We start from the raw sequence: 22,893 nt of genomic DNA, 5'->3' as shown, positions 1-22,893 counted from the left end.
CTTAAATGTGACAGCCCTGCATGCAGTTATCATCTGATGATGATACTTTTATGCAGTGTAGTTAATACAGTAATCTAGTCATCAGATTTGGAGAAGGGTCCAACATTTATGTATCACTGATCACAGATGACAGTTTGAGACAATGCGCTTTTGTGTTAATTTTCTAGTGTTGCCTGCACAATGCAAACAGGATTCAAGCTCGAAGGGTTGTTACTGCTTTCTCAGAAGTTCCATTGATTTTTAAAGTCTGATATGGAGTATTACTGTTCCTCGGTGGGGGGTGGGGTAAGAGTGCACAATCACGAGCAAGACGCACGTGTGTTTGTATGTATGTATGGGGGGGGGGGTGAATTTCAAGTTGATCCTTCTTTACCATCTGATAGGCCTTTATTGATTTCTCATTTTGGTTGTGTAAGTTGATAATTTCTGCACCATCAATATGGCTACCATAATTCATTTGGTTACAGTATGGTACCATATTGTTTATCAATTTTAAAAATGAGACAAGTCTTTTGTCTTTTTTTTATTGAGATATGTAGTTGTGTCTGAATTTTTTACATGGAAGTCATACAATAACAATGGAAAGTTGACTTGAAGAAAAACTTTGCACATTGTGAAAGAGTAAGATGATGTTTGTAAAAACGAACTGTTGTCTTGTGTTGAACATGTCTGTGAGTGAGTTTCATAGTAGTTTCATGCTGTCCTGTATTTTCGTTTTTGTCGTTTGAAGGAAAACTGAGGGATGAGGGAATATTTTACACTATGTCATGTATGGTACGTTAATTTTTTTTCATGTTCATATTTCAGTGAGTTACTCATTTTCCAACAACATTTTAATAAAAGATGGAGAAAAATGTAACATTCTGAGGCTTTTTTTTCCTGAATCACATTCATTTCTCTAGGCTCCTGACTCTTTCTACTGCTACTCTTTGGCTTCTTTTTACTGCTGTCTTTCAGCAACACCCCAGATGTTATGGTAGGAAAGATCTACATGTAGCCTTCTCGAACAAGGTAGAAAAGTCTCAGAGGTCACACATGTGCAAGTTGCACACACTTATGTTCCCTTAGTGCTTCAAAATTGATGAGAGTAGGCTGCGGCCGCTACCCGTGCAAAATTCAAAATTTCTTATAAACTGAAAATGTTTAATGTGTTCCATACGCTCATTTGACCGTATGTAGTTGCGAGCGCTGTAAAACGCTTGCCAAAAAAGACCCAACCCATCCTGTTCCGTGCTCATTGTTGGTTGGCCTACTTGTGCATGTTCACTGCCTATTTAATTGGGCATTTTCATAAGTTCACTTTGTCTCATATTATTCTGCACTACAATGATGCAAATGGCCCTGGTTCGAATCCCTTTTCCTGTTTGCATTGTTTGAGGAGTTTTCATGGCTCTCTACCTACATAATACATGGCTCTGTCCTATTGACTTGAAGATATTGAATATCTTTCGTGGGCTCTATCTTTCTTTATCTCAGGGTAAAGAGAAGCACATTGGACATCGGTACAATCCACCATGATTTTTTGCATGAAAAGAGTAAAGAAACAACAAAGGGAAAGACAAGGTATAGAACCTTCCACTCCAGCGGCACTCTCTAATTCAATTAATTAATATATTTCATCAAATTACTAATCAGTGCCGAATGAAAAGGTGAACTTGTACCTCGCAGTCGCAGTACTGTTTATGCTTTTATTTTTATGTTGTCTCTTCAGTGCAATCACTGCTTGCTGGCCTCAGTTTGCAATAGATGGTTGGTGTGCACTCTGGTGACCTACAACTATAAAAATGCATTTTTTGCTTTTGCAAGATGCAGGACTTGATCAAAAGTACACTTTCATTTTGGGTTCAGGTTGTGCCCAAATTTTGACTTGTTTCACCCTGATTGTGATACCTGATACATCATGTAGCCTACAACTTCCCAACACACATTTTTTTGGTCTCCCTGAAGAAACTGAAAGAAAAGATTATACATGTGTACTAAACAAGTGGTCATATAACGTTAAACACGACGCATGTGGAGGCTTCTCAACTCAGGTGTGAGAAGTTGTCCTAGTCTTAGTCTTTGATTGGCTGAGGTCCTACTGCACTTTTCATTCCGGTCATTGTTCACTTAAAGTCCTTAGTCATGGGTGATTGACGGGTGCTCTGGTGTGGTTTGTTCCTTCCTTCCTATTAAAACATCTATTCTCTTATCTCGTCTCCTTTTATCTTGTATCTTATAACACCTCTAATCTCCAACTCTATGACATTGTGTTGCAAGTGCCATAAAACTGGCTAAAAAAAACAAGTCACTGGTTACAGCTACTTGAAGTTGCTGAGGCTCTGTTATTCTAGCCAGAGCTACTGGTTCACAGCAAAGGGGTAAAAATTCTGAACAAAAATAATACATTTTATATGGTCAGAAGGAAACAAAGCATTTGAAATGCATAGTGATGGGGGAGTGTTATTGGATCATGTAGGCTACTACATACATCATGTATTCATGTATGTTGTGCCTGAATTCTTTAAATTCAAAGTCAAGTGGCTATCTATAAACCCTACTGTTGACTGTTTCAAGGTTATTACATGTACTAATATTAGTCTTACCTGAAATCAGAAAAGGAAAAAAAAAGCTGATCAGGTCAACTTAATTTTTTAAAATGTTTATCATTTAGGAGGCGGGCAGCGCACCCTACCTGTCAGGGTCGACCTGGACTGAGAGGAATACCGTACTGTACAACATCTCAGTAGAATACCTACATGATAAAAATTATCCCCTCTTGAGAATCGAAGATCAAGTGGTCTTTAACCATATATATCCGTACGCCCTGGGGTCATCTTGTAGCCCCTGGGGTTGTATTCTTTACATTGTAGAATACTTCTAGTACGAAGATCTCTTTGAAACTTTCAGTATTTCTCAAAAAAATCATTTTGACAGACTGCTATGCAAAGCGTAAGGATCAGATTAACGAGTAAATTTCCTCTTTGGAAAGTGGTGGCGCTGAATTCCCCACGTTGTATGGATACGATAGTAAAACACGACGTACGGATAGTAGGCCTATATATTTAGACCCCTGACTCTGACATAATATAAGAATTAATAGATGACAATTTCGATATAATATATATATATTCAATATCATGTCTCAAAATAGGAAGGATTTGTACTTTTTTGTCAGTAATGTCAGTGAACTAAGACTGTTGCATCACAGAAGACCAGGTCCAAAACTTACTTTGTAATACGGTGTACTCCACAGTATCTCTTCCCAAGAATGGGTATATGTAATAATATAAAGTACAGTGCAGCCTCTCTATAACCAGACAAAAATGTTACAGAGTTTTATAGAGAGGCGACCAAAAAATATTACTTATGATATAGGCCTATTTATTTAAGGAAAAAATCGGGACCTGGGCACCATGTCGCTATACACAGGAGGTGGTCGTTTTATCAAAGGTTGTTATAGAGAGGCTGCACTGTACAGTTTTGATACCGCATTCATATTCAGTATTTATATTCAGTGACGTAAAGAGAAAATGAGGATTGAACGTACAGTAGGGATAGCCTTACACTAACTTACAGTGGAATTCGTCTGCCTCTGCAACAACAACAAAAAGAGTAAGAAATAAGATTCACCCTTACACCTTCGATTCCAAACATATTGACGATGTCTCTTCTTTAGAGCATAAGAAAATCAAGATCAAAAGGGAGGGAAGTAGTACAAGGGTAATCTACTTCCTCTGTCTACCGCCCAGTTAAAACTGTATCGTGCATATATTGCTTTAACGTTAACCCTATCGGTATGCCCTGGGGTCATTTTGTACCCCCGGGGTTGCATTCTTCACATTTTAGAATACTTCTAGTACAAAGATCTCTGAAACTTGCAGTATTTCTCAAAAAATCAGTTTGAAAGACTGCTGTGCAAAGCGTACCGTATGGAGCCGATTAACGAGTAGATTTTCTCTTTGGAAAGTGGTGGCACAGAGTTCCCTACGTCGTATGGATACGATAGTAAAACACAATGTACAGATAGGGTTAAGATTGTCTATGCAAGACGCAAAAGGCCATCAGTTCACATCATGTAAGATACGAATACATGTACCAGTATTCATTAATAAAACAAAACTTTTTCTTGGCAGTAACTGTAAGTTGCGTTTTAGTTTTAGTCTAATAATAAGTAGGCCTACATATTTCCACAACTTGAGGAGTAGCTTACTGTAGGTTCTTTCTGTAATTTTTTTCACTTTTTCATTTTGTTTTATTTTGATGGAAAAAGAATGAAAAGAAAAGTCAGGTTTCTATCTATGGGTTTACTTACACCACTATAAAGCAGAAATTATACGATAATAAAATGATAACAAAACAGTCGGGCACAGATAACACAAACATGAAAAACTCCTAATCACGGATAGCACTTACAGTTTGCCATTACCAGACTAATAAAATCTCTATAATTTATAATATAATTTTTCATTTTGATTCACCTGAAATTACAGATGTCTCAAACTCAAACATCTGTCAATCCCCGACTTGTTTGAATTGTACGTGCCTGGCATACTATATATATACATGTACATGTACAGTCAACCCTGTGTAAGACGGCCACCCATTGTCAAGGTGAAAAGTGGCCGTATAAGACTGGCCACCTCATAACCCATAAGCCCCGCCCAGAACTCATATACACAAAGGGAGTGCTTATTTAGGCCACATATGGCCTAAATAAGGTAAGGGAGGGGGGTTTAGCTTATTTAGGCCACACATGCTCAAACTACCCTTTTCAGGCAACTGAGTTCGTTCCACTTTCATAATGGTGCACCTTTCTCATTTAGTACGGTTTTGTCTCAGTGTACAACTTATAAATCATAACCATAATGAATATTGTAAAGAACAAAGCACAGTACGCAAAATTTTGCTCAATCCCAATGGTTTGAATGAGGGCCAGATTTTTCCTTCATGGAGGGGCAAAAGCTAGGCTACCATTTTGGCACACTTTGGTCAAGTGAAAAGGTCAAATCCTCCGAATGGACTTCCGGGTTAAATTTGGGGTATAAAAAGAGTGTACACTACGTGGCTGAGTCAAAGTTACACTATCTTTGCCTGAGTGACACTCTCTCATACTGTCTCGTAGTAGTACATGTAGGCTTGTAGGCCTAGTAGTAGTAGTAGCAAAGATCGTGTAGAGAATATTTGGTAGTAGATTCTATCTAGTAGGCAGTTTAGTGAACGTGCTCAGGGCGAATCGGCCTCGATAAGCCCCGTAGACTTTTGTGATCGGCCACAGAGCCTCGTGTTTTGATGGGTCTAGATCTAAACAACTCAGTGTTATTCGCACTGCCACATCCGACAGGCCTAGATCTACATCTTTTTAAAAGGAAAAGAAAGATCATCAAAATGGTTGAATTCGCGTGAAAATTGATTCGGTAGAACTAGAACTATTAAAATTTGCTTCTGAAAACAAGGCAATTTTTATACGAAGGCCATTTTTATAACTCGATGAAATAAAAACTACTGGCTGTGTACTGTGTTATTCTGTATAAAAATAAATTATAATGAAACTTCAGGACGTATTATTATTTTCCAGCATCTTTTGACGCCTGAGCTGTAGAGGTTGAAGTTTTCACAACACTAATAGATCTAGTAAGAGGGTTAGGTAATAGGGCTTTCCGTAAAAAATGCATAGATCTACAAAAGCCGAACCACCGAATCGACCGGGCACCTCGCTCTCCCCTGCACACTGTGATAACGTGTTGCTGCGGTATCGCATTATTCAACTATTAATACGTGCGGCTATGGCAATTGGGATGTACTGACTGAAAAAAAATCAGTTTTGTTTTTATTTTACCATATATTTGACTTTAATAGTGCAGGCGATAGCAAGATCTAGATTCCCTGTCTAGAATCAGTAGTAGCAGGCCTATGCTAGAAGCAGCCAGAGAGCCTGCAACTGCTAGATCTAGATCTAACTTATTATTGCTATGCCTTTGGGCTTTAGAATTGAAATAAAACGAATTGCACAGTTCTAGTTACTTTTAGATTCAGCAAGTAACTGTATTTCTAGAGTCAATAATAACAAATCTCAGCATAACAATCACTTTTACTTGTATTAGAATAATTAGATCCAACTTTTTTTTCTAAAATCTGTTTTGCGCAAACTTAATATTTTCTCTACTTGTAGAGCACAGAATTTAGATCTACATTGTAAGCCTCTGCTCAGTCTTTTAGTATGCATAATAAAATACACACACACAAACACACACACACACACACACACACACATATATATATATATATATATATATAGAGAGAGAGAGAGAGAGAGAGAGAGAAAGAGAGAGAGAGAGAGATCTATATAATCATTTTATGTTGATTTCGGGATATTTTTAAAACGCTTTTTTTCAACATGTCATAAAATCAAATTGTGCCATTTTCTTTGAAAAGAATAGCATTAGCAGTGGACTTTTTAGACAGCGAGTCTCTGGTTCAATATTTTTTAAAAAATGTTAATCAATGAAAATTGCAAATTGATAATAGTTTAGTCCTGTAGAGGATAGGTGGACTCTGGGGTCTGCAGAGCGAAATACTAGGTTTTAGGATGTGAACCCTGGAGTCACCATAGTGAAATAAGGTTTGGTTGAAGTAAGGATTGGTGGACCCCGGGGTCAACGTAGTGATAAATAAGCAGGTTTAAGGTGGTCTACCTAGCGAAATACTAGGTTTTAGGACAGGTGAACCCCGGGGTCACCGTAGTGAAACAAGTAGGTTTCTTTAAAGATTGGTGGACCCCGGGGTCAGCGTAGTGAAATAAGTAAGGTTAATTTTAAAAGGATTGGTGGACCCCGAAGTCACCATAACCGTAGAGGAATAAGAAGGTTTAATTAAGGATTGGTGGACCCCCGGGACACCTTGATTAAACCTACTTATTTTACTATGGTGACCGCAGGTTCCACCTATTCTAAAAACCTAACTAGTATTTCGTTAGGTAGACCCTGGGGTCCACCTTAAACCTACTTATTTCAATACGTTGACCCCAGGGTCCACCAATCCTTAAAATTAAACCTAGATTTACATGTACTTATTTCACTACATTGACCCCAGGGTCCACCAATCCTTAATTAAACCTAGATCTACTGATTTCACTACGTTGACCCCGAGGTCCACCAATCCTTAATTAAACCTATATCTACTTATAATTTCGCTACGTTGACCACGGGCTCCACCAGTCCTACTATAAAATAAACTGAGATCTACTTATTTCACTATGTTGACCCCGGGGTCCACCGATCCTTAGTTAAACCTAGATCTACTACTTATTTCACTACGCTGACTCCGGGGTTCACATCCTAAAACCTAGCATTTTGTTAGGTAGACCCCGGGGTCCACCTATCATTTTGGCTAGATAGACCCCGTAGTCCGCCTATCCACTTTTTTAATAATAACTGAAAACAATACATGCCAGTTGTCATGAATAGTGAAGAAAATTGCGGGGAAAAAAAGACAATGAGGTAGACTATATAATTTGTCCAAAAAATTGCAAGTGCAAGTGAAGATCATAAAATAATTTTGTTATTTTCTGGTCATCTTTCCCGGTTTATAAAAAGATTCCAGTGGGCCTACTACTAGATCTATGTATCTGAAGAACATTTTGCTTGCCTTTATTAGCTTTTTTCATGTACATGAAAGCATAGAATATATAGTTTCACACATATATATGCACAATACTTTGAAAGAGAAAGATAAGGTCATTGTTGTTTTGTTTTTTTACGGAATCCGTTTTACGTTGAGAAAAGCGGTAAAAACAGGTTAAAAAATGTTAAGAATGCCCATAATATTAGTATTAGGAATCCGAAATTACTACCTAGTTGGCTTACTCTTTAATAACCTTGAGCAGTTAAGAAAAAAAAAGACAATGATATAGGATTTGTCTAAATATGACCATTAGCAATAAAGATGTTGCCCATTTTGTCCAATTATCCTTGCAGGTAAAATCACCCTGCACTGTACCTCAATAAGCACAAAAGGAATATTTCTGTGACTTTGTATAAAGGTGTGGCCTAAATAAGGTAAGGGAGGGGGGTTTAGCTTATTTAGGCCACAGGTGTGGCCTAAATAAGGTAAGGGAGGGGGGTTTAGCTTATTTAGGCCACAGGTGTGGCCTAAATAAGGTAAGGGAGGGGGGTTTAGCTTATTTAGGCCACAGGTGAGGCCTAAATAAGGTAAGGGAGGGGGGTTTAGCTTATTTAGGCCACCTGTGGCCTAAATAAGGTAAGGGAGGGGGTTTACCTTATTTAGGCCATATGTGGCCTAAATAAGGTCACCCATACACAAATCGTAAGTGAGATGAGTGGTCACTGTTTACCCAGTCTATAACAAAGTAACAAAGGATGTCAACAAGAACTTGTGACAGAAGCGTCGCTCGTTCTCCGAGTGGTGGCAACCCATGTGTTTGTTTTAACATGGCACTCGGTCTTCCTCGTCTGATACATTTCATTTTATTGTCACTTTTGTGCAAAATCAGCAACAAAATAAAAACTACAAACAAAATACAAACCAACCACCACCACCACCAACAAAAACAACAATGTGGCTACTTTCGATTGGGACCTTAGATGGGAATGGTTTGTTTTCTTCGGCAGGACTGATCAAGATGAAGAAAACAAACCATTCCCATCTAAGGTCCCAATCGAAAGTAGTCACCAAATTATATCGAAAAAAACGCAAGGGGGGAAATGGAAAGTGGTCGATTGTACAGGTGGCCATCTTATTATACTTATAGAGGTGGCCGTCTGGGCAGGTTTGACTATAATTATTCATCTCATTATCAGCTGGATATCAGTTAAATGTTTGTATGAGAGAAGAAATATAAGAGCCGTTGAGATGAAATGCTTCTGTAAACTACTTAACATGCATGCATAGTCTAGAGATCATATCACCATTGAAGAAGTGAAAAGATGCATAAAAATGTAATCGGGCCTCACAGACATTCTATCATTGGTCAAGCAAAGAAAGCTGAAATGGTTTGGCCATGTCATCCGCTCTTCAGGCCTTGTTAAAACAATTCTACAAGGCACTGTGCAGGGAGGATAATGGAGAGGCAGACAGAAAAAAAGATGGGAGGATAACATCCGAGAATTGGACAGCCACGGAGCTGCTGGACACACTGAGGAAAGCAGAGAGTCAAGGAGAGGAGACTTGTTGAAATCTCATGTCAGAGGCGACCCTAAAGGATGACAAATCTACGGGAGCAGAAGAGAGTCCAGGCCCAATGTAGGCATCTCTCAAGTGCTGCAGGACTGATGCAAAAACTGAAATCTTTGGTGTAGTGGTTAAGGGTTTCTCCCTCACATGTAGAAGTAGAATACTAGAGTTTGATTCCCATGTGGGAATAAATTAATAATTGTTATCAAGTATCTCAGTCTTTCTGCTAGAACTACGTTGTTGTAGCCCTCTCTGCCCAGATTGGCCCTCACAAGCAGGGTCGAAGCTAGCCTACTAAATGATCTAAATTGTGTCGATGGGAGTGTACAAACACCTGCATTTATTTAGAAAACAAAAACAATTTAAAAAAGGGAACTAGGCATTGATAATCATTGACAGCATCTAAATCAAAATTAAAACCAAAAAGTTGAAAGAAAAAACAAGAACTGTAAGTCGCAGCCAACCGTACCTCAGTTGTGTAGTCTGCCACACACACCAATGGCAAGGGGTTCACCCTTTTATTTTTTTTCAATCATGCCATAAAAATTTTTTTAAACAATTTTACATAAAAACAAAAACACTCACTAATGTTGGACATTTTTTATATTTTCCTGCTTCAAATGTTCAGTATCAACTAAACCTAACTTCTTCTATCATAAATCAGAAAAAATTTCAAATAAATGAGTAACATGTATGTCTATATTACACAGTACATTAATTAGAAAGTATCGCACCTTAACCTTTGGTGTTGAATTTACAGGGGAAATAACCTTCGTCATTATCATTATCCTTTACCTATAAATATTCACAGACCGTAGGTTTAAAACTTTCATCTGACCGAGTCCCGGGCCTTTGTTAGATCAGTTGGTATCATCATACTAGACTACAGAGCATACGTCCCAGGTTCAAATCCCCATCAGGTCATTTTTTAACTCAGGTAGGTAAGTGGAGTTTTCAAGTTGAGGCTTTCAATCCATTTGGCATGATCCTATTGATTGGATATGGACGTTAAATTCAGAGGTCTTGCCTCTTTAATTCTAATACCACTACACTAACAGTGTTGAAAGGTGTGTTAAACTTGTTTTTATAGATACTTTGACCATTTTCCTCACGCAAATAAAAAATCCTCTGATTTATGAAATGACGAGAGCACACACAGAATTAATAAGCCACACACCATTTTCTTTATACAATGTAATTTATAGTGCATATTAACTCCTGACTTTTTATTGAGAACCCACGGAGCTAAAAAATAAAAACCTACTCCTTCGAGTTACATGGTAAGAGAGTAACTCAAGATACCTGGAATGCAAGGGTAAGACATCGTTTTGGGGATTTGACGATGAGCACCCCTACAACACAAAGAGAAGTGAGACGTTCTTAGCGGAAAACGGCCTCTCTGACTCAAGAGTGTTTTAGTCTAGTGATAAGTCAAAAGCAGCTTTATGGTGAATTCACTGACATAGAAATTATAATTCATTTTAAAGAAGTGATTTGTTGTCAATGAAAGACAAAAGCCATCTTTCTTTCTTCTGTACAATTTATTTTTAAAAAAGAGATGTGGGTCAAAGTGAAAGACAGATCCATCAAGCTTTTGAGCTGACATTTGTGAACCCTTTGTCCTACTTGACAAGACAAGTTTCTTGGCAGGTGTTTTTCTTCATGCTCTACCATCGCAAATCTAACTTCAAGGACTCAGAAATTGCAATCTCTATTAACTTCCCTCTCAATTTAACATTCGCAATTGCAGCCTATGCTGGACTACATGAAGTATTAAAATCTCGACCAATCCCAATAAGACTACAGAGAAGAGTGATATATTGCTGACACAATTCACATGCTCTTTAGATGATTAGATGCTTCTCTCGGTGTAGGCAGGTCGTTTCATAGAAAGAAAGAGCACTTATATTAGCTGACAACTCTGCTGCTGACAGGAAATAGATCTATTCCAAGAAGGATGACAATTATTATGATCCTTTTTCTACTTGAATCATGAACCTCAGCATGCCGATTAAGTTCTTACCCAACTGTGCCACAGCTGCCACAATAGTCATGCTGTAAAAGTGTACCCAATGCAACAATTTCAACACAGGTACGAGAAGTTTTTCCAACAAAAGAGTCCACAAGGATGAAATGATTTTACCCTATGTATGTTATCCCCCAAAAATTAATTCTATTCTTACACTGACTGTTTTTCTTATTGCTTCCTCAACCATAATAAACATTCCAATTAATAAAACAACAAATCATATAATCACAGAGATGCTAACACCAACCTGAATGAGAATACATTGGTAACATAAAATTTGTGTGACATTACCACAGAAAATATGTTCTGCTACATTTGACAACTTGACACAAATATATGGAATGCACTGGCGAGGTATCACAGCAGTTCAGCTGACTTTAAACTTTAAATTCAACATGTCATAAAAACTGAAATAAAATTACATTCTAATTACAAAGCAAAGCTTAAAATCCCCAAATATTCTTGATTGTGTAAACAATATTTTCAAATGGCAAACATCACATTTCAAAAGCAGTAGGAATTCCATTCCTTCTGTAAAATTCAGACTTCACATGCCCCACACGGACATGCTTTCTGTCAGGATGGTCTGTGTGAACGTCAAGGTAATGTCCATAAATGGTAGAAGCAAGAGTCGGGACATCCTTCACTTTTTCCTGTCAAGAAAACAAAAGCATGTTGAAAAATTCCAAATACTGTTTGTGAGACATCACGGTGAAATCAAGAGCTCGTCAAAAATGAAATCAAAGAAATCGGCATTTTTTTGGCCGATGGGCAATTTTTTTCTCATTTTCTTTGTTTTAGCTCAACACCTTTTATGTCCATTTAAAAAACACATTTTTGGGTGGATTTTAGAGAAAAACATTGATTAAAGGCACAAAAAATATACATTTTCAGTTTCCAAGAACTATCGCGCGGGCTACAGAAATTACCAAACTTTGGAGGCCATTTTCACGCTAATTTTACCTCTAAAACTGGGCGACCCTGACCTCTTTCAATCGCAAATATTTCGACTTCTATTCAACATAAACGGATTTTTTGTTCAGCACAAGGAAGGCAAATGAAAAGACTATTAATGTGAACCAATAACCCCATGTGCCCAAAATTTGATGAGCGCCTAATTCCACCAGTACGTGACACATATGTGTCCTGCAGCAGTTGCCTACCTCAAGGTTAACAGCTCAATTTCAAAAGTACGGGAAGAAACCAGTATCATCTACAAAGATACATCACAATTGCATTTCAATATTGTATTATGTACAGTGGTCTCTGTCTAAGCGCACTGTGAACTGTGCTCATGAGGGTTCTTAAGCGTGCATTAACCAAGGAATGTACGTTTAACCAAACCGTTCAAAGGGGGAAAGGGATGCAACCATCTAATTTTCTTGATATTTTAATGACCTCCCTTGAAAGGTTTGGGTGGTAGATTTCCCCAATGATGCAACAAGACGTAACTGTTTTATAAGGATTCCCCGATCGCTGTTATGACTACACAGGGCATTGAGTGAAGGACGGGAAAAAAACAGAAAGACCTACACACTGTACAGATGTGCTCTAACATGCCAAGAACAGATAATAAGAGGAAACTTGGTGATAGTCATAGAGAGGGAAGAACACTCAACCAAGCAGCTAACCAAGCAGCTTTCCAAGCGACCACTCCTGACTGCCTGTCATCTTTTGCAACGGTGTCTAAACATGTATTACATGTATATATATGGATGATATCAGACATTCTGAGAGACTATTCTCTTGTGATTCGTTGAATAAATACATTACAAACTATGTAAGTTTTTCAGTTTTTTCAGAGAAACTTGACTAATCTTAAATCCTATAGTGTTCTTCAGCATTCACACTTACTGCACATCATATTCATACATCATAGGCTTAACTAAATATTACAGCACAGTCACCCAAACACCAGTGAGAAACCTTCTCTCAATGATGCATTTCAAGAGACCTATTAAAAAACATTCCAGTCAAACACACCCCCCCTCATAAACAAGTCACTTGCCCCACCCTAGATTTATGTGCCCATGAAAAGTAGGGTGGTTCACGCTCTCCATCACTCTTTGTTCTGCGTGAAGGGCAGTCTTGCAAAATATTGGGTTGTCTAAACTTGTTTTATAAAGCAAGCTGTGAAGGTTATAGGGAAAATTTCCCTTTGTCAAGCTTTACCCGTCGATGTGTTTCACAGATCGAAGCCTACATTTAGATGAAGTGACCGTGCATTTGTACATCTAAATTAAAGACCTCTAGTTTAAAACCTTGTCTTACGAAGAAAGTATGCATATAAGTGGAGCGTGCCTTTGTATGGCTTGTATTTAGGCGGAGACTATACCGTACCGTATACCATATAAAAGCTCTGTTATTTTATTCGTGTAGACTTCCAGAGACTGCACCTCACTTTGCCCTTTACAAACATTAATTTTTAAAATTTAACTGTTTTGCTTCTCATCTCGGTCAGACTGTTTCATTAACTGTCAGACTGATAATGTTTTGCTTTTTTTTAATGTAGGTGCTTTTACACACCCATCGACACAATTTAGATAATTTTATTTAGGAGGCAAGCTTTAAGACTGAGCGAGAATCAAACTCAGGTCTCTTGCACACGATGGCAAACCGCCAAACCCCTACATCACACAAGCTGGTTTAAACTAGTAGCACTAGCAAACTAAAAATACAATGTAAAAGTAATAACAAAGATACAATATCGCGGAGTGGATAGAGTTGGTCATGTCTCTGGGTTAGCATTCTAAAAGAGTTTATCTGTTGTATACTCTCTGTGGAGTATCATGTAGTCTACCTTGCTCAGCAATTTTCTTCTGTGTCCTTTTTGAAAGCTTTACAGGTTTATGACTAAGTCTTTTACCAACAATGCGGTTATGGTTATGATTTACAACTAAAACTTAGCTGCTAATGAAAATGCCCTCTGGATATATTTCTTCATTTCAGACGGAAACATAGACAGATGCCAATTACCAGTACACAGAAGAGCAACCAGTCTCATCATTATAACTGAGTTCCATGGTAGTAAGAGTAAATGATATGGGGAGGTAATTTTCAGTGAGAAATTACCACACGTCTTGGGGGATTGTCCAGAAAACACAACTAGGAGGTAAGGCGAAAACAAAAAAGAAATTGTTCCGTTGTGAGAGCGGAAATAGAAACTAAAACCACAGCAGTTAGTGTAACAGATGATACAAAGAAACTGGTCGAAAAGGAAGTGCATAAAGGAAGAAGTCCTTTATAACACTTCAAAGAACTAGATCTATATATGTGTATAAAAGGAGTACAGTTTGTATGTCATTTGAGTTTTCAATTCAAACATTTATGGCTAAATACTTAATAAATTATCAAACATGAAAAAAGACTGACGTAAAGCTATTCCCGCATACGATCCGGACATTGGGAATTGCCTAGTTAGTGAAACAACTTCCTGGGCCTTCGGAATATTGTGGTAAGGTGGCCAGTTCCTTACCACCCCATCTTTATTTCCCCAACTAGAAGTCAGGAACCCATTACTGCTGGGTGGGCAAAAGGGGGCGAAAAAAATCTGTGTCTGAACCAAAGCTCGAACCAGGACTTTCCATTTCGGAGGCGAGCGCACTAATCACTACACCACCACACCCTCAGGAAAAAAGACTGCGTGTTTTTAAATTTGTTCCTGTTACCTCGTCATTCACAGTAAGTCCTCTTGATTTAGCGTGTTCTCTGTCGTCTCTGTGCAGTTTGTTGTTATAGCCATCCACTTTGCGAAACTGCCGGTCATATCGGGAGCCAGGATAATGATTCTGGAACAAAACATTATGCACACGAATCATAAAAAGAATACAGTACTAAAACTGGGTCAGCGTGGGGCAGTGATGAAAAGGCATCGTGCATAATTCCAAGGATTCTGTTTCAATACACACTGGAATTCAAAGGAATCTCTTTGAGGAAATTTGAAAGGTTCTCCGACACGTAGGTTCAGTCCTATTGTACACTGATACTAGAAAGTTGGTGGCGTCTCAAAACATAACTTTTGACACACCATCAAATTCTAATATTCTGAAAGTTTTTGAGATCTGAAATAAAAAGTAGTGTCCAAAATAAAGTAAAAGACCCTTAATATTAAAATAATAGACATTAAAAAATGACAGTTTAAAAGCATAGTCACTAAAGACAAGACAGTGTAATTCAAAAGAAAACTAATCATCAGAAACGTCTTAAGCATAAATTTCTTTGGTGGATTCAAGTTTTGTGTTTATACCAGCCATTATTGCAGATTATGAATCATGCAGTGCCCTGAGCTACATTTGTGAAAGTCAAAGAGAGACTTCTCTTCAGAATTTTGTGGCCTCCACTTTAATTTTAACCCTTTCCTGTTGCAGTTGCAGTGCTGCCTATCTTTTGTAGGTTTGACCTCTAAACACAGACAAGTTCTATAAATGCTTTTAACCCCTTCGTTGCCTTATGCATAGCTGCCCACCCCTCTCTGTGGCTATCAGGGACAGCCTTGCTCAAAATCAGGGACATTGACTAATTATCAGGGACACTTTGTATTTGTCAAGAAAAACTGGCTGCCTTTTCGGTTTCTTTGCTTTACTTGGTCCAGAGTCGGACTTAGAACTCATCGCCGAACGTTTTGACGCCATCTTTTCAAACGAATGAAGCCAAGCACTGCGCATGCGTATCAGCTGACTTTGTCGAAACTCCATACCTGCCAACTCTCCTGAAATTTTCGTCATTTTCCCGAGCAACAGAAGGCTAATTTTTCTGTTTTAGAAGCATGCTTGCCAAGTTTTTATTTTCCGGGACCGTCGGTCAAAATCCGTATTTCCGGGACAGCAAGGTTTGTTAACATGAAGCCGTTTGACACAAAATACCTGTTGACACAAAATAATTTTTTAAATTTTGTTTTTATCCCCTCTGGCCTATTCTATTATCATTGCAACTTCCCTGAACACTTTAAATGGTCTAGATCTAGATTCTACTCTAGATCCAGGCACTACTTGGATATGGTGGTCCCGACTTTTGTGACAGGGAAAATCTAGAATCTAACGACGATTACTTCTGGTTCTAAGTCTAGACAATTACTTTTTCATTCGTGTGCCGATATGGAGAGATAGCCTTTCAAACCTAATTGCAAAACATCAAATCGTGGGCATGCCCCCCTGAAACACCCCATGGGGTTTTTTTAGGTCAGGGGGGCAACCCCCCGTGCCTTGTGTAAAAACAAGTGAAATTTTACTGCTCATTTTGTAGGCTAGATTTAGATCTAGGCTACTGATAAAACATAAAACATTGATACTGACTATTTAAATCAGTATCAATATTTCAGTAGTAGATCTAGGCAAAGATAGTACATAACAAGATGGGCCACTCAGCCAAAAAAGTGTCCGCAGGAAGTTCGCTCTTTGCTTCAGATGGTGCTGCAGTCTGTTTTGAAGCTCTCTTTCGTTTTTCCCGAAGAAGAATAGGAATAGCACCTCCTTGCGTGCGCAGATCGACTGCTGTTCATCAGCAGTTCGGGTACGTCAAAGAGTCTACATAACAAGAGGGGCCACTTCTCTCTTTGAGCCAATTAAAAAAGTGTCCTCAAAATTCGATGTCGCCCTCTTCGCAAAAGCGTACCTTTAGCGAACAGAGTTATCCTACTTGAGTTTAAAAAATCAAAGTGAAACTAGCAAGTTTTTGAATGAATTTCGGAAGAACGCTTTTTTAAAATGGTTACGCTGACAAAAAAAAAACTGTTCCGGAGGAAAGGGTGATTGTTTTCTTCGTTTAATTTGACTTTAGAATGAAAGGCGAGAGGTCATAAAAATTTTTAAAAACTAAAACTCTGTACTGAACGAACTCGAACTGCTGATGAACAGCAGTCGATCTGCGCACGCAAGGAGGTGCTATTCCTATTCTTCTTCGGGAAAAACGAAAGAGAGCTTCAAAACAGACTGCAGCGCCATCTGAAGCAAAGAGCATACTTCCTGCGGACACTTTTTTGGCTAAGTGGCCCATCTTGTTATTTACTATCTTTGGGTACGTTCAGTGCGGAGTTTTAATTTTTTTTAAATTTTAATGACCTCTCGCCTTTCATTCTAAAGTCAAATTAAACGAATAAAACAATCACCCTTTCCTCTGGAAGAGGTTTTTTGTCAGCGTAACCATTTTTAAAAAACGTTCTTCCGAAATTTATTCCAAAAACTTGCTAGTTTCACTTGACTTTGATTTTTTAAAACCCAAGTAGGGTAACTCTGTTCGCAAAGGATGCGCTTTTGCGAAAAGGGCGCCACCGAATTTTCAGGACACTTTTTTAATTAGCTCAAAGAGAGAAGTGGCCCCTCTTGTTATGTAGACTCTTTGATCTAGGAGGCCTACACAAGTCGGGACCACCATATCCAAATATATCAAGATCTAGATCTAGATCTAGATATCTAGATCTAGATCTAGAATCTATTTTTAAAAAGAAAAGAAAAAACCTTTTTATCCGAATTGAAACAATTCCGTTCTTTTGGTTCGTTGAGCCGATTTGTTGGAACATGAGAAAATGCTGAAAGTTCGCATGGCCTTCCAGGTATATGGAATTCGTCAGTGCTGGTAACAACAGTGAGGCCCTGTGGTGTTTCCGCCATTTTGACGCTTTGCGTTTCTATACTCTTAAAGCCCAGGTTGCTATGTCACTATTAAAATATTTTTTTGAAGTTTTATATATCTTGTTATGCAAATACTATTTAAGTAGATTTCAACATCTGACATTTGATTAGATTGTAATAAAATTGTCTATTTCCAAATATCATATAAAATCTCAGGTCTCAAAATTCAAAATGGCAGCCTTCATGTCTGTAATTTGGTAAAAGTGAATGGCTTGCGTAAAAATCATGGTTGGGTGTTAACATTTTCCTTTTCTACCCTGTGACCACGTCTGAATTGGAGTACTGTTCCTTGCTGTTTCATATGGAAGGTTGTTAGATTTAATATTCATACATATTCGCGTGTGCTTTTGTAAACACAAACATCAGTTCTCACATCCGGGGTTTTGTGTTTACTTCACTCTGACTCTATACTTTTGTATTGTAGGAAAGGAAAGCAATATATTTTGTAAACACACTTTATTCTACTCATGCCGCTGATGTAATAAGATAGCTATCAAGTGGATTTGGGACTTAAATCTCTCGGAGTACCCAACTACTCCAACTCCAAGCAAGGGATTTGGAGTTATGGAGGCCCCTACACAAAGTGTAACAAAGTCAAATGTCAGAACAACAACAGTACAAACAACAGCAGACTATAGGACCATTGTCACTTTTGAAGACTAGGGCCTAGACAAGAATCTAGATTTTAGATCTAGATCTAGAGTCTAGATCTAAATGATAGATCTAGTCTAGATTCTGTAGCCTAGTATAGTTTGGTAAACAAGTTACACAAATCGACTGATGAGTAGATAGATTGTAAATGGGCAGAGAGGAAAATTATTAGACTCTGGAATCTGGTGTAAAGAAATGATGCAGGATTTGGAAAGAGAATGAGAATACATCATGCATAAAAAATGACAATGCAACCTCCTCTCTCTGTCTCTCTCTCTGTCTCTGTCTCTCTCTCTCTCTCTCTCTCTCTCTCTCTCTCTCTCTCTCTCTCTCTCTGTCTCTCTCTTTCTCTCTCTCCCCCCCCTCTCTCTCTCTTTCTCCCCCCCCCCCCTTTCCTCTCTCTCCACCCTCCCTTTCTTTGCTCCTCTAACTGTTAGTTAAAGATATTCTCACTTTCCCTTGAATTTAGAATTTTATTAGTTGAAATTAAAACTTGATCTAGATTATCTATAGTTAAAGTTACACAAAAACCAGTCTTTGAAGTGATTGATTTTGACTGAATGTTATTTAAATTTTGTCCTGCGTCTTGTGCCGAGATGCGATTCTTACCAGCAACCTATTGCGTTGGAAGTTCCAGGCCGGCAGTCGGGGTCACTCAGCGTGTATTGTTGGTGTACAACGAGCGGGTCTGGAAACGTGTGTTGATCGATTCTCGATGATGAAAATAACTTTATCAATAGCGTTCTATTTATAAAGAGTTACGAACACATTCAATAACCCTCTCTCATATAAGCTGATAAGACATTATGAGTAGTTATGCCCATTTGAATATAAATATACCTTTTTAGACGCTCTTCTCGTTTTATGAATAATCTGGGGTTTGAAAGGAGATAAAAAGGTCAATTTCCGAATGTTTTGGTCTCTAATTTAATTGTGTTCTTTTTTCTTGTACACAATGGTATTCAAGACTATCAAATAAGCTTTAAATTTTTATCAGGTAGTATCATTTCATATAATTTCATTGGACGAACATATATAGAGAAAGCTACCAACTTGGCCTGTTTTGAATTCATGAGACGTATGGTTAGATACGAACCAACGCAGGCAGTTCTAGAAGTAGGCCACAAACGCACTCAAACTCAAGAAGACTAACACATACACACTTGAGAGCTGCGGGACTCGAACGGAATGGGGATGATGTTCGGCGAGTGTGCGCTGAGCTAGGACCGGACTGGCACGGGACGGGAACGAAGTGTGTCCGTTATAGCAGGGTTCTCGTTATAAGGGATCCAGTAAAATAAATTCAAGGGAAATAATATACTAGGCCTTCTCTATGAATTTGGTATTTTGTTTGTTTCTTTTTGTTTTCTCCCCTGATGATGATTTTGTTTCAACATGACCTCCAGCTCATACGCAAAAATCGAATCAGGTATCTTTCTCCAACGCTAGCGATGTTGACATCTCGGAGTTGGCAATTACAAAGAAAGGGCTCTAGGCTAACTCGTCAGCTGTGTTGTCCCCCACCCCACCTCACCACACCCTGTGGTGCATTCTGTCTGCTTGCGCACGCCACACATTCTCTCCATCCGTCATCACGGTGACATCTCCATCCCCGCATCAGAGAAATGAGTGGCATGGTAGGCCTAGGCCTTTTAATCTAGACTATCACGCAATGCGTGCGCATGCCACACCCTCCCCACTCTTTCGCTCCGGTCTTCATTGTTGACACACGTTGGCTCTCCCATTCTTTGTTTCACTAGTTCACCAACAAGTTTCTCCACTTGCGAGGTTTTACATTATAATGTATAATTGGCCTATGCGGTGTGCACAGCAGCAGCAATTTGTGTGATTGTGCCAGTATTTTATTTGCAAAGATAAAGAAGAGAAAAAAACAGGGTTTTAGAATAGTGTCTTTTTAACAGACTTTTCGTTATTTCAGGACTCGTTAGAAGTGGACTCCACTGTAGTAGGAGGAAGAATGGATCGAGTGGGGGAGAGGGTCGGTAGTTAATGTCTGTTTATTGTCAATTATCAGGTAAAGGGATTATAATTGCCCTGCTGTAACTGTAAGGATCTGTGTGGTGAAACACTCAGGGAAAGGGTCTACTGAAGTTCAATTTTCATCAAATCTCCATTTTATACACTTTCTCCTTATATGGAACAAAAGCAACCATTTAACATTTAGGTCCAATTTGGTCAGCTCCTCCAATGTAATAATTGATAATGATCAGTTTGAAGATACTAATAATAAAAAAATAATGATAATGTAGAGATCATTTCTATAGCGCCCACTACTTTGTGAACACAGCTCTTGGCACTTTACTTAAATGCATTATATTATATATATACAAACAATATTCACACACACATCACATGCACACACGTACACTCACATGCACGCCAAACACGCGCGCGCACACACACACACACAAAGACTCACATGCATCGACTTGGTTATCACACGCGCACGCTTACACATCGTTACAAAATGATCACATACAAATTTATACATATAAATAAAATAAAAGCAATTTGCAAAACACATAAAAATGGATACTTAACGTCATTTACATAACTTTGTACTGAAAATTAATCTATTGAGTATAAAAATGATGTCATTAAATGTGTCTTTAAAGATATTTTAGATTTAAACTCAAATGTTGTAGGTCTCAAGGGTTGGGGAAGAGAGTTCCAAACTGATGGAACAAGGTGGGCAATCGTTCAGCTAATTTTTTACCTCCTTTTCTAGGAACTCTTAAAAGATACTGATCGCCTGATCTTAGTGATCTAGATGAAACATTAATGTGGACGAGATCACTAAGATGTGAGGGAGCTTTGCTATTAACACATTTATGACATAATATTGCACTTTTATCTATGACATTCTAGCTGACAAGGGGAGCCAATGCAATGTTCTTAACATGGGAGTAATGTGATTCCTCTTCTTTTTCTTAGTAAACCTAGCTGCATGATTTTGAAAACGTTGGAACTTGTGTTATGAAGAGTGGTGTATTTGGTATGTTAGCTAGCAAAGCATTGCAATTATATTCAATGCGTGAAAATAAGAAAGATGACACAAGCGTTTTCAATGAGTGTTCATTGAAACACATATACACTTAATTTTATAACGATACAACATGTAAAATTAACTCCTGTTCAAAAGTGAGTGTATTGAAAAATGAAATACCTTCATCTCTATTTTCTTTTCTTTTCCTCAGATGAAAATGTTCAGGCAAGAGTTTATCACTTGACAGGAGCCAAAAATAAGATGGGGGAAACTTGAGAACAGTCACAAGACACTAAATATTTCCCTCAACAGCAGTAGGGCCTTCTAAGTGGCTTATCATTGCTTTCTTGCGCCTTTGGAGAATATCGAGCCTTTCATCACCATGGGGGCCTGTGTGTGCAAGGACAAGAACCAAGATCCTCCGATCACACAAGCGGAGGAGAGTGATAGCAGCTCTCATGCTAGCATGCATCGTCAGAGAGACCACAGTTATTATCACAGCGTAGCCACTGCATCGGGCTCAGACCAGTCAGATCGAAGACACAGACATCGTCACTCCCATAATCGTTCTCACAACCATCAGGTTTGTACTGCAGATAGATTGGTTGGCTATCTCTATCTTTAGGACAGTAGAGATTAAGAAAATGAAAAATGTAATTTTAGCATTATAACTACGTAGATGGGCTGTTAAATAAAAAGTGACTGTCCTTGACAGGTAGACATCTTGGACAGTGTCATTATGGTAGAGAAAAAAAAGGGGGGGCAGGGGGAAGTGTGGCCGTTTGTACGTTAGATGATTGTCATGTACAGGTGGAGGTTAGAGCAGGTCTGACAGTATTTGATGAGATTGAGATGATATAAAGGGATTTTTAGACGTATTTATAGTCGTCAAAATATTTTTTTTTTTAATGTTAACCTTTATCGTGGCGTCTAGGACGTACGTCAAGCCACACAACTACTTCCATTGAGTGGTAGTCACCACATATGTTGTTTCTTAACTGATTCCCTGCTTAGCCAAAATTTGTGTTCTACCCTGGGTTGCGGAGCAATTTCCCAGTGAACTGGTTGGGTTAGGGTAGGATGGAAAAGTGTTATTGTAATAAAACTAATTCAGATGTCATCAAAATTCTTTTGGCTGCTTATCGGAAATTGAATGTAGATCAAGTATTTTGTGGTTTGTAAGATTTTGAACCAATATATATATGTGTTTGTAGGTGGTTGGCAGGTGCTCTGGTGTTGTTTTTGCTAGTTTGCATCTTCTGTCCTATCAAACATCTATCGTCTTTATCTCCCCTTCTTCTTTTTTATGTTTGTTACTCTCTTGTAACAGCTCTAATCTTCTGGCGCTCATATGACCTGATGCAGTTGCGAGCGCTGTAAAAACCTCTACTAAAACTAAATATATGTGT

General features: G+C 38.4%; 2 protein-coding genes across 2 annotated transcripts in view; one reads left to right on the top strand and one right to left on the bottom strand.

Annotated features, from left to right (window-relative positions):
* Positions 1-9,624: 9,624 nt before the first annotated feature.
* LOC101863031 (uncharacterized protein C5orf49 homolog) lies at positions 9,625-17,993 on the bottom strand. Its single transcript, XM_005101255.3, has 3 exons — positions 17,653-17,993; positions 14,869-14,988; positions 9,625-11,853 (listed from the first exon to the last, which is right to left on the bottom strand). Exons 1-3 carry the CDS (start codon positions 17,803-17,805, stop codon positions 11,698-11,700), a joined length of 429 nt encoding a protein of 142 aa, XP_005101312.1. The 5' UTR covers positions 17,806-17,993; the 3' UTR covers positions 9,625-11,697.
* Positions 17,991-22,893, top strand: part of LOC101862807 (RING finger and SPRY domain-containing protein 1) — an 85,040-nt gene continuing 80,137 nt past the window's right edge. Inside the window, exons 1-2 of the mRNA XM_005101254.3 lie at positions 17,991-18,134; positions 21,696-22,067. Of these exons, the coding sequence (XP_005101311.1) occupies positions 21,867-22,067 (201 nt within the window). The 5' untranslated portion in view covers positions 17,991-18,134; positions 21,696-21,866. The remainder of the gene's footprint in view (positions 18,135-21,695; positions 22,068-22,893) is intronic.

This window comes from Aplysia californica, unplaced genomic scaffold (genome assembly GCF_000002075.1).
Source record: "Aplysia californica isolate F4 #8 unplaced genomic scaffold, AplCal3.0 scaffold00276, whole genome shotgun sequence".
NCBI lineage: Eukaryota > Metazoa > Mollusca > Gastropoda > Aplysiida > Aplysiidae > Aplysia > Aplysia californica.
The sequence above is the reverse complement of the archived record's forward strand: the minus strand, read 5'-3'. Positions and strand labels throughout refer to the sequence as shown.

Coding starts and splice junctions, on each gene's coding strand:
- LOC101863031 (XM_005101255.3), bottom strand. CDS start 17,805: ATGGCGGAAACACCACAGGGCCTCACTGTTGTTACCAGCACTGACGAA. Junction 14,989..17,652: donor GTTTCAATTCGGATAAAAAG/GTTTTTTCTTTT, acceptor GTTTTGTTCCAG/AATCATTATCCTGGCTCCCG. Junction 11,854..14,868: donor GACTTACTGTGAATGACGAG/GTAACAGGAACA, acceptor TTTTCTTGACAG/GAAAAAGTGAAGGATGTCCC.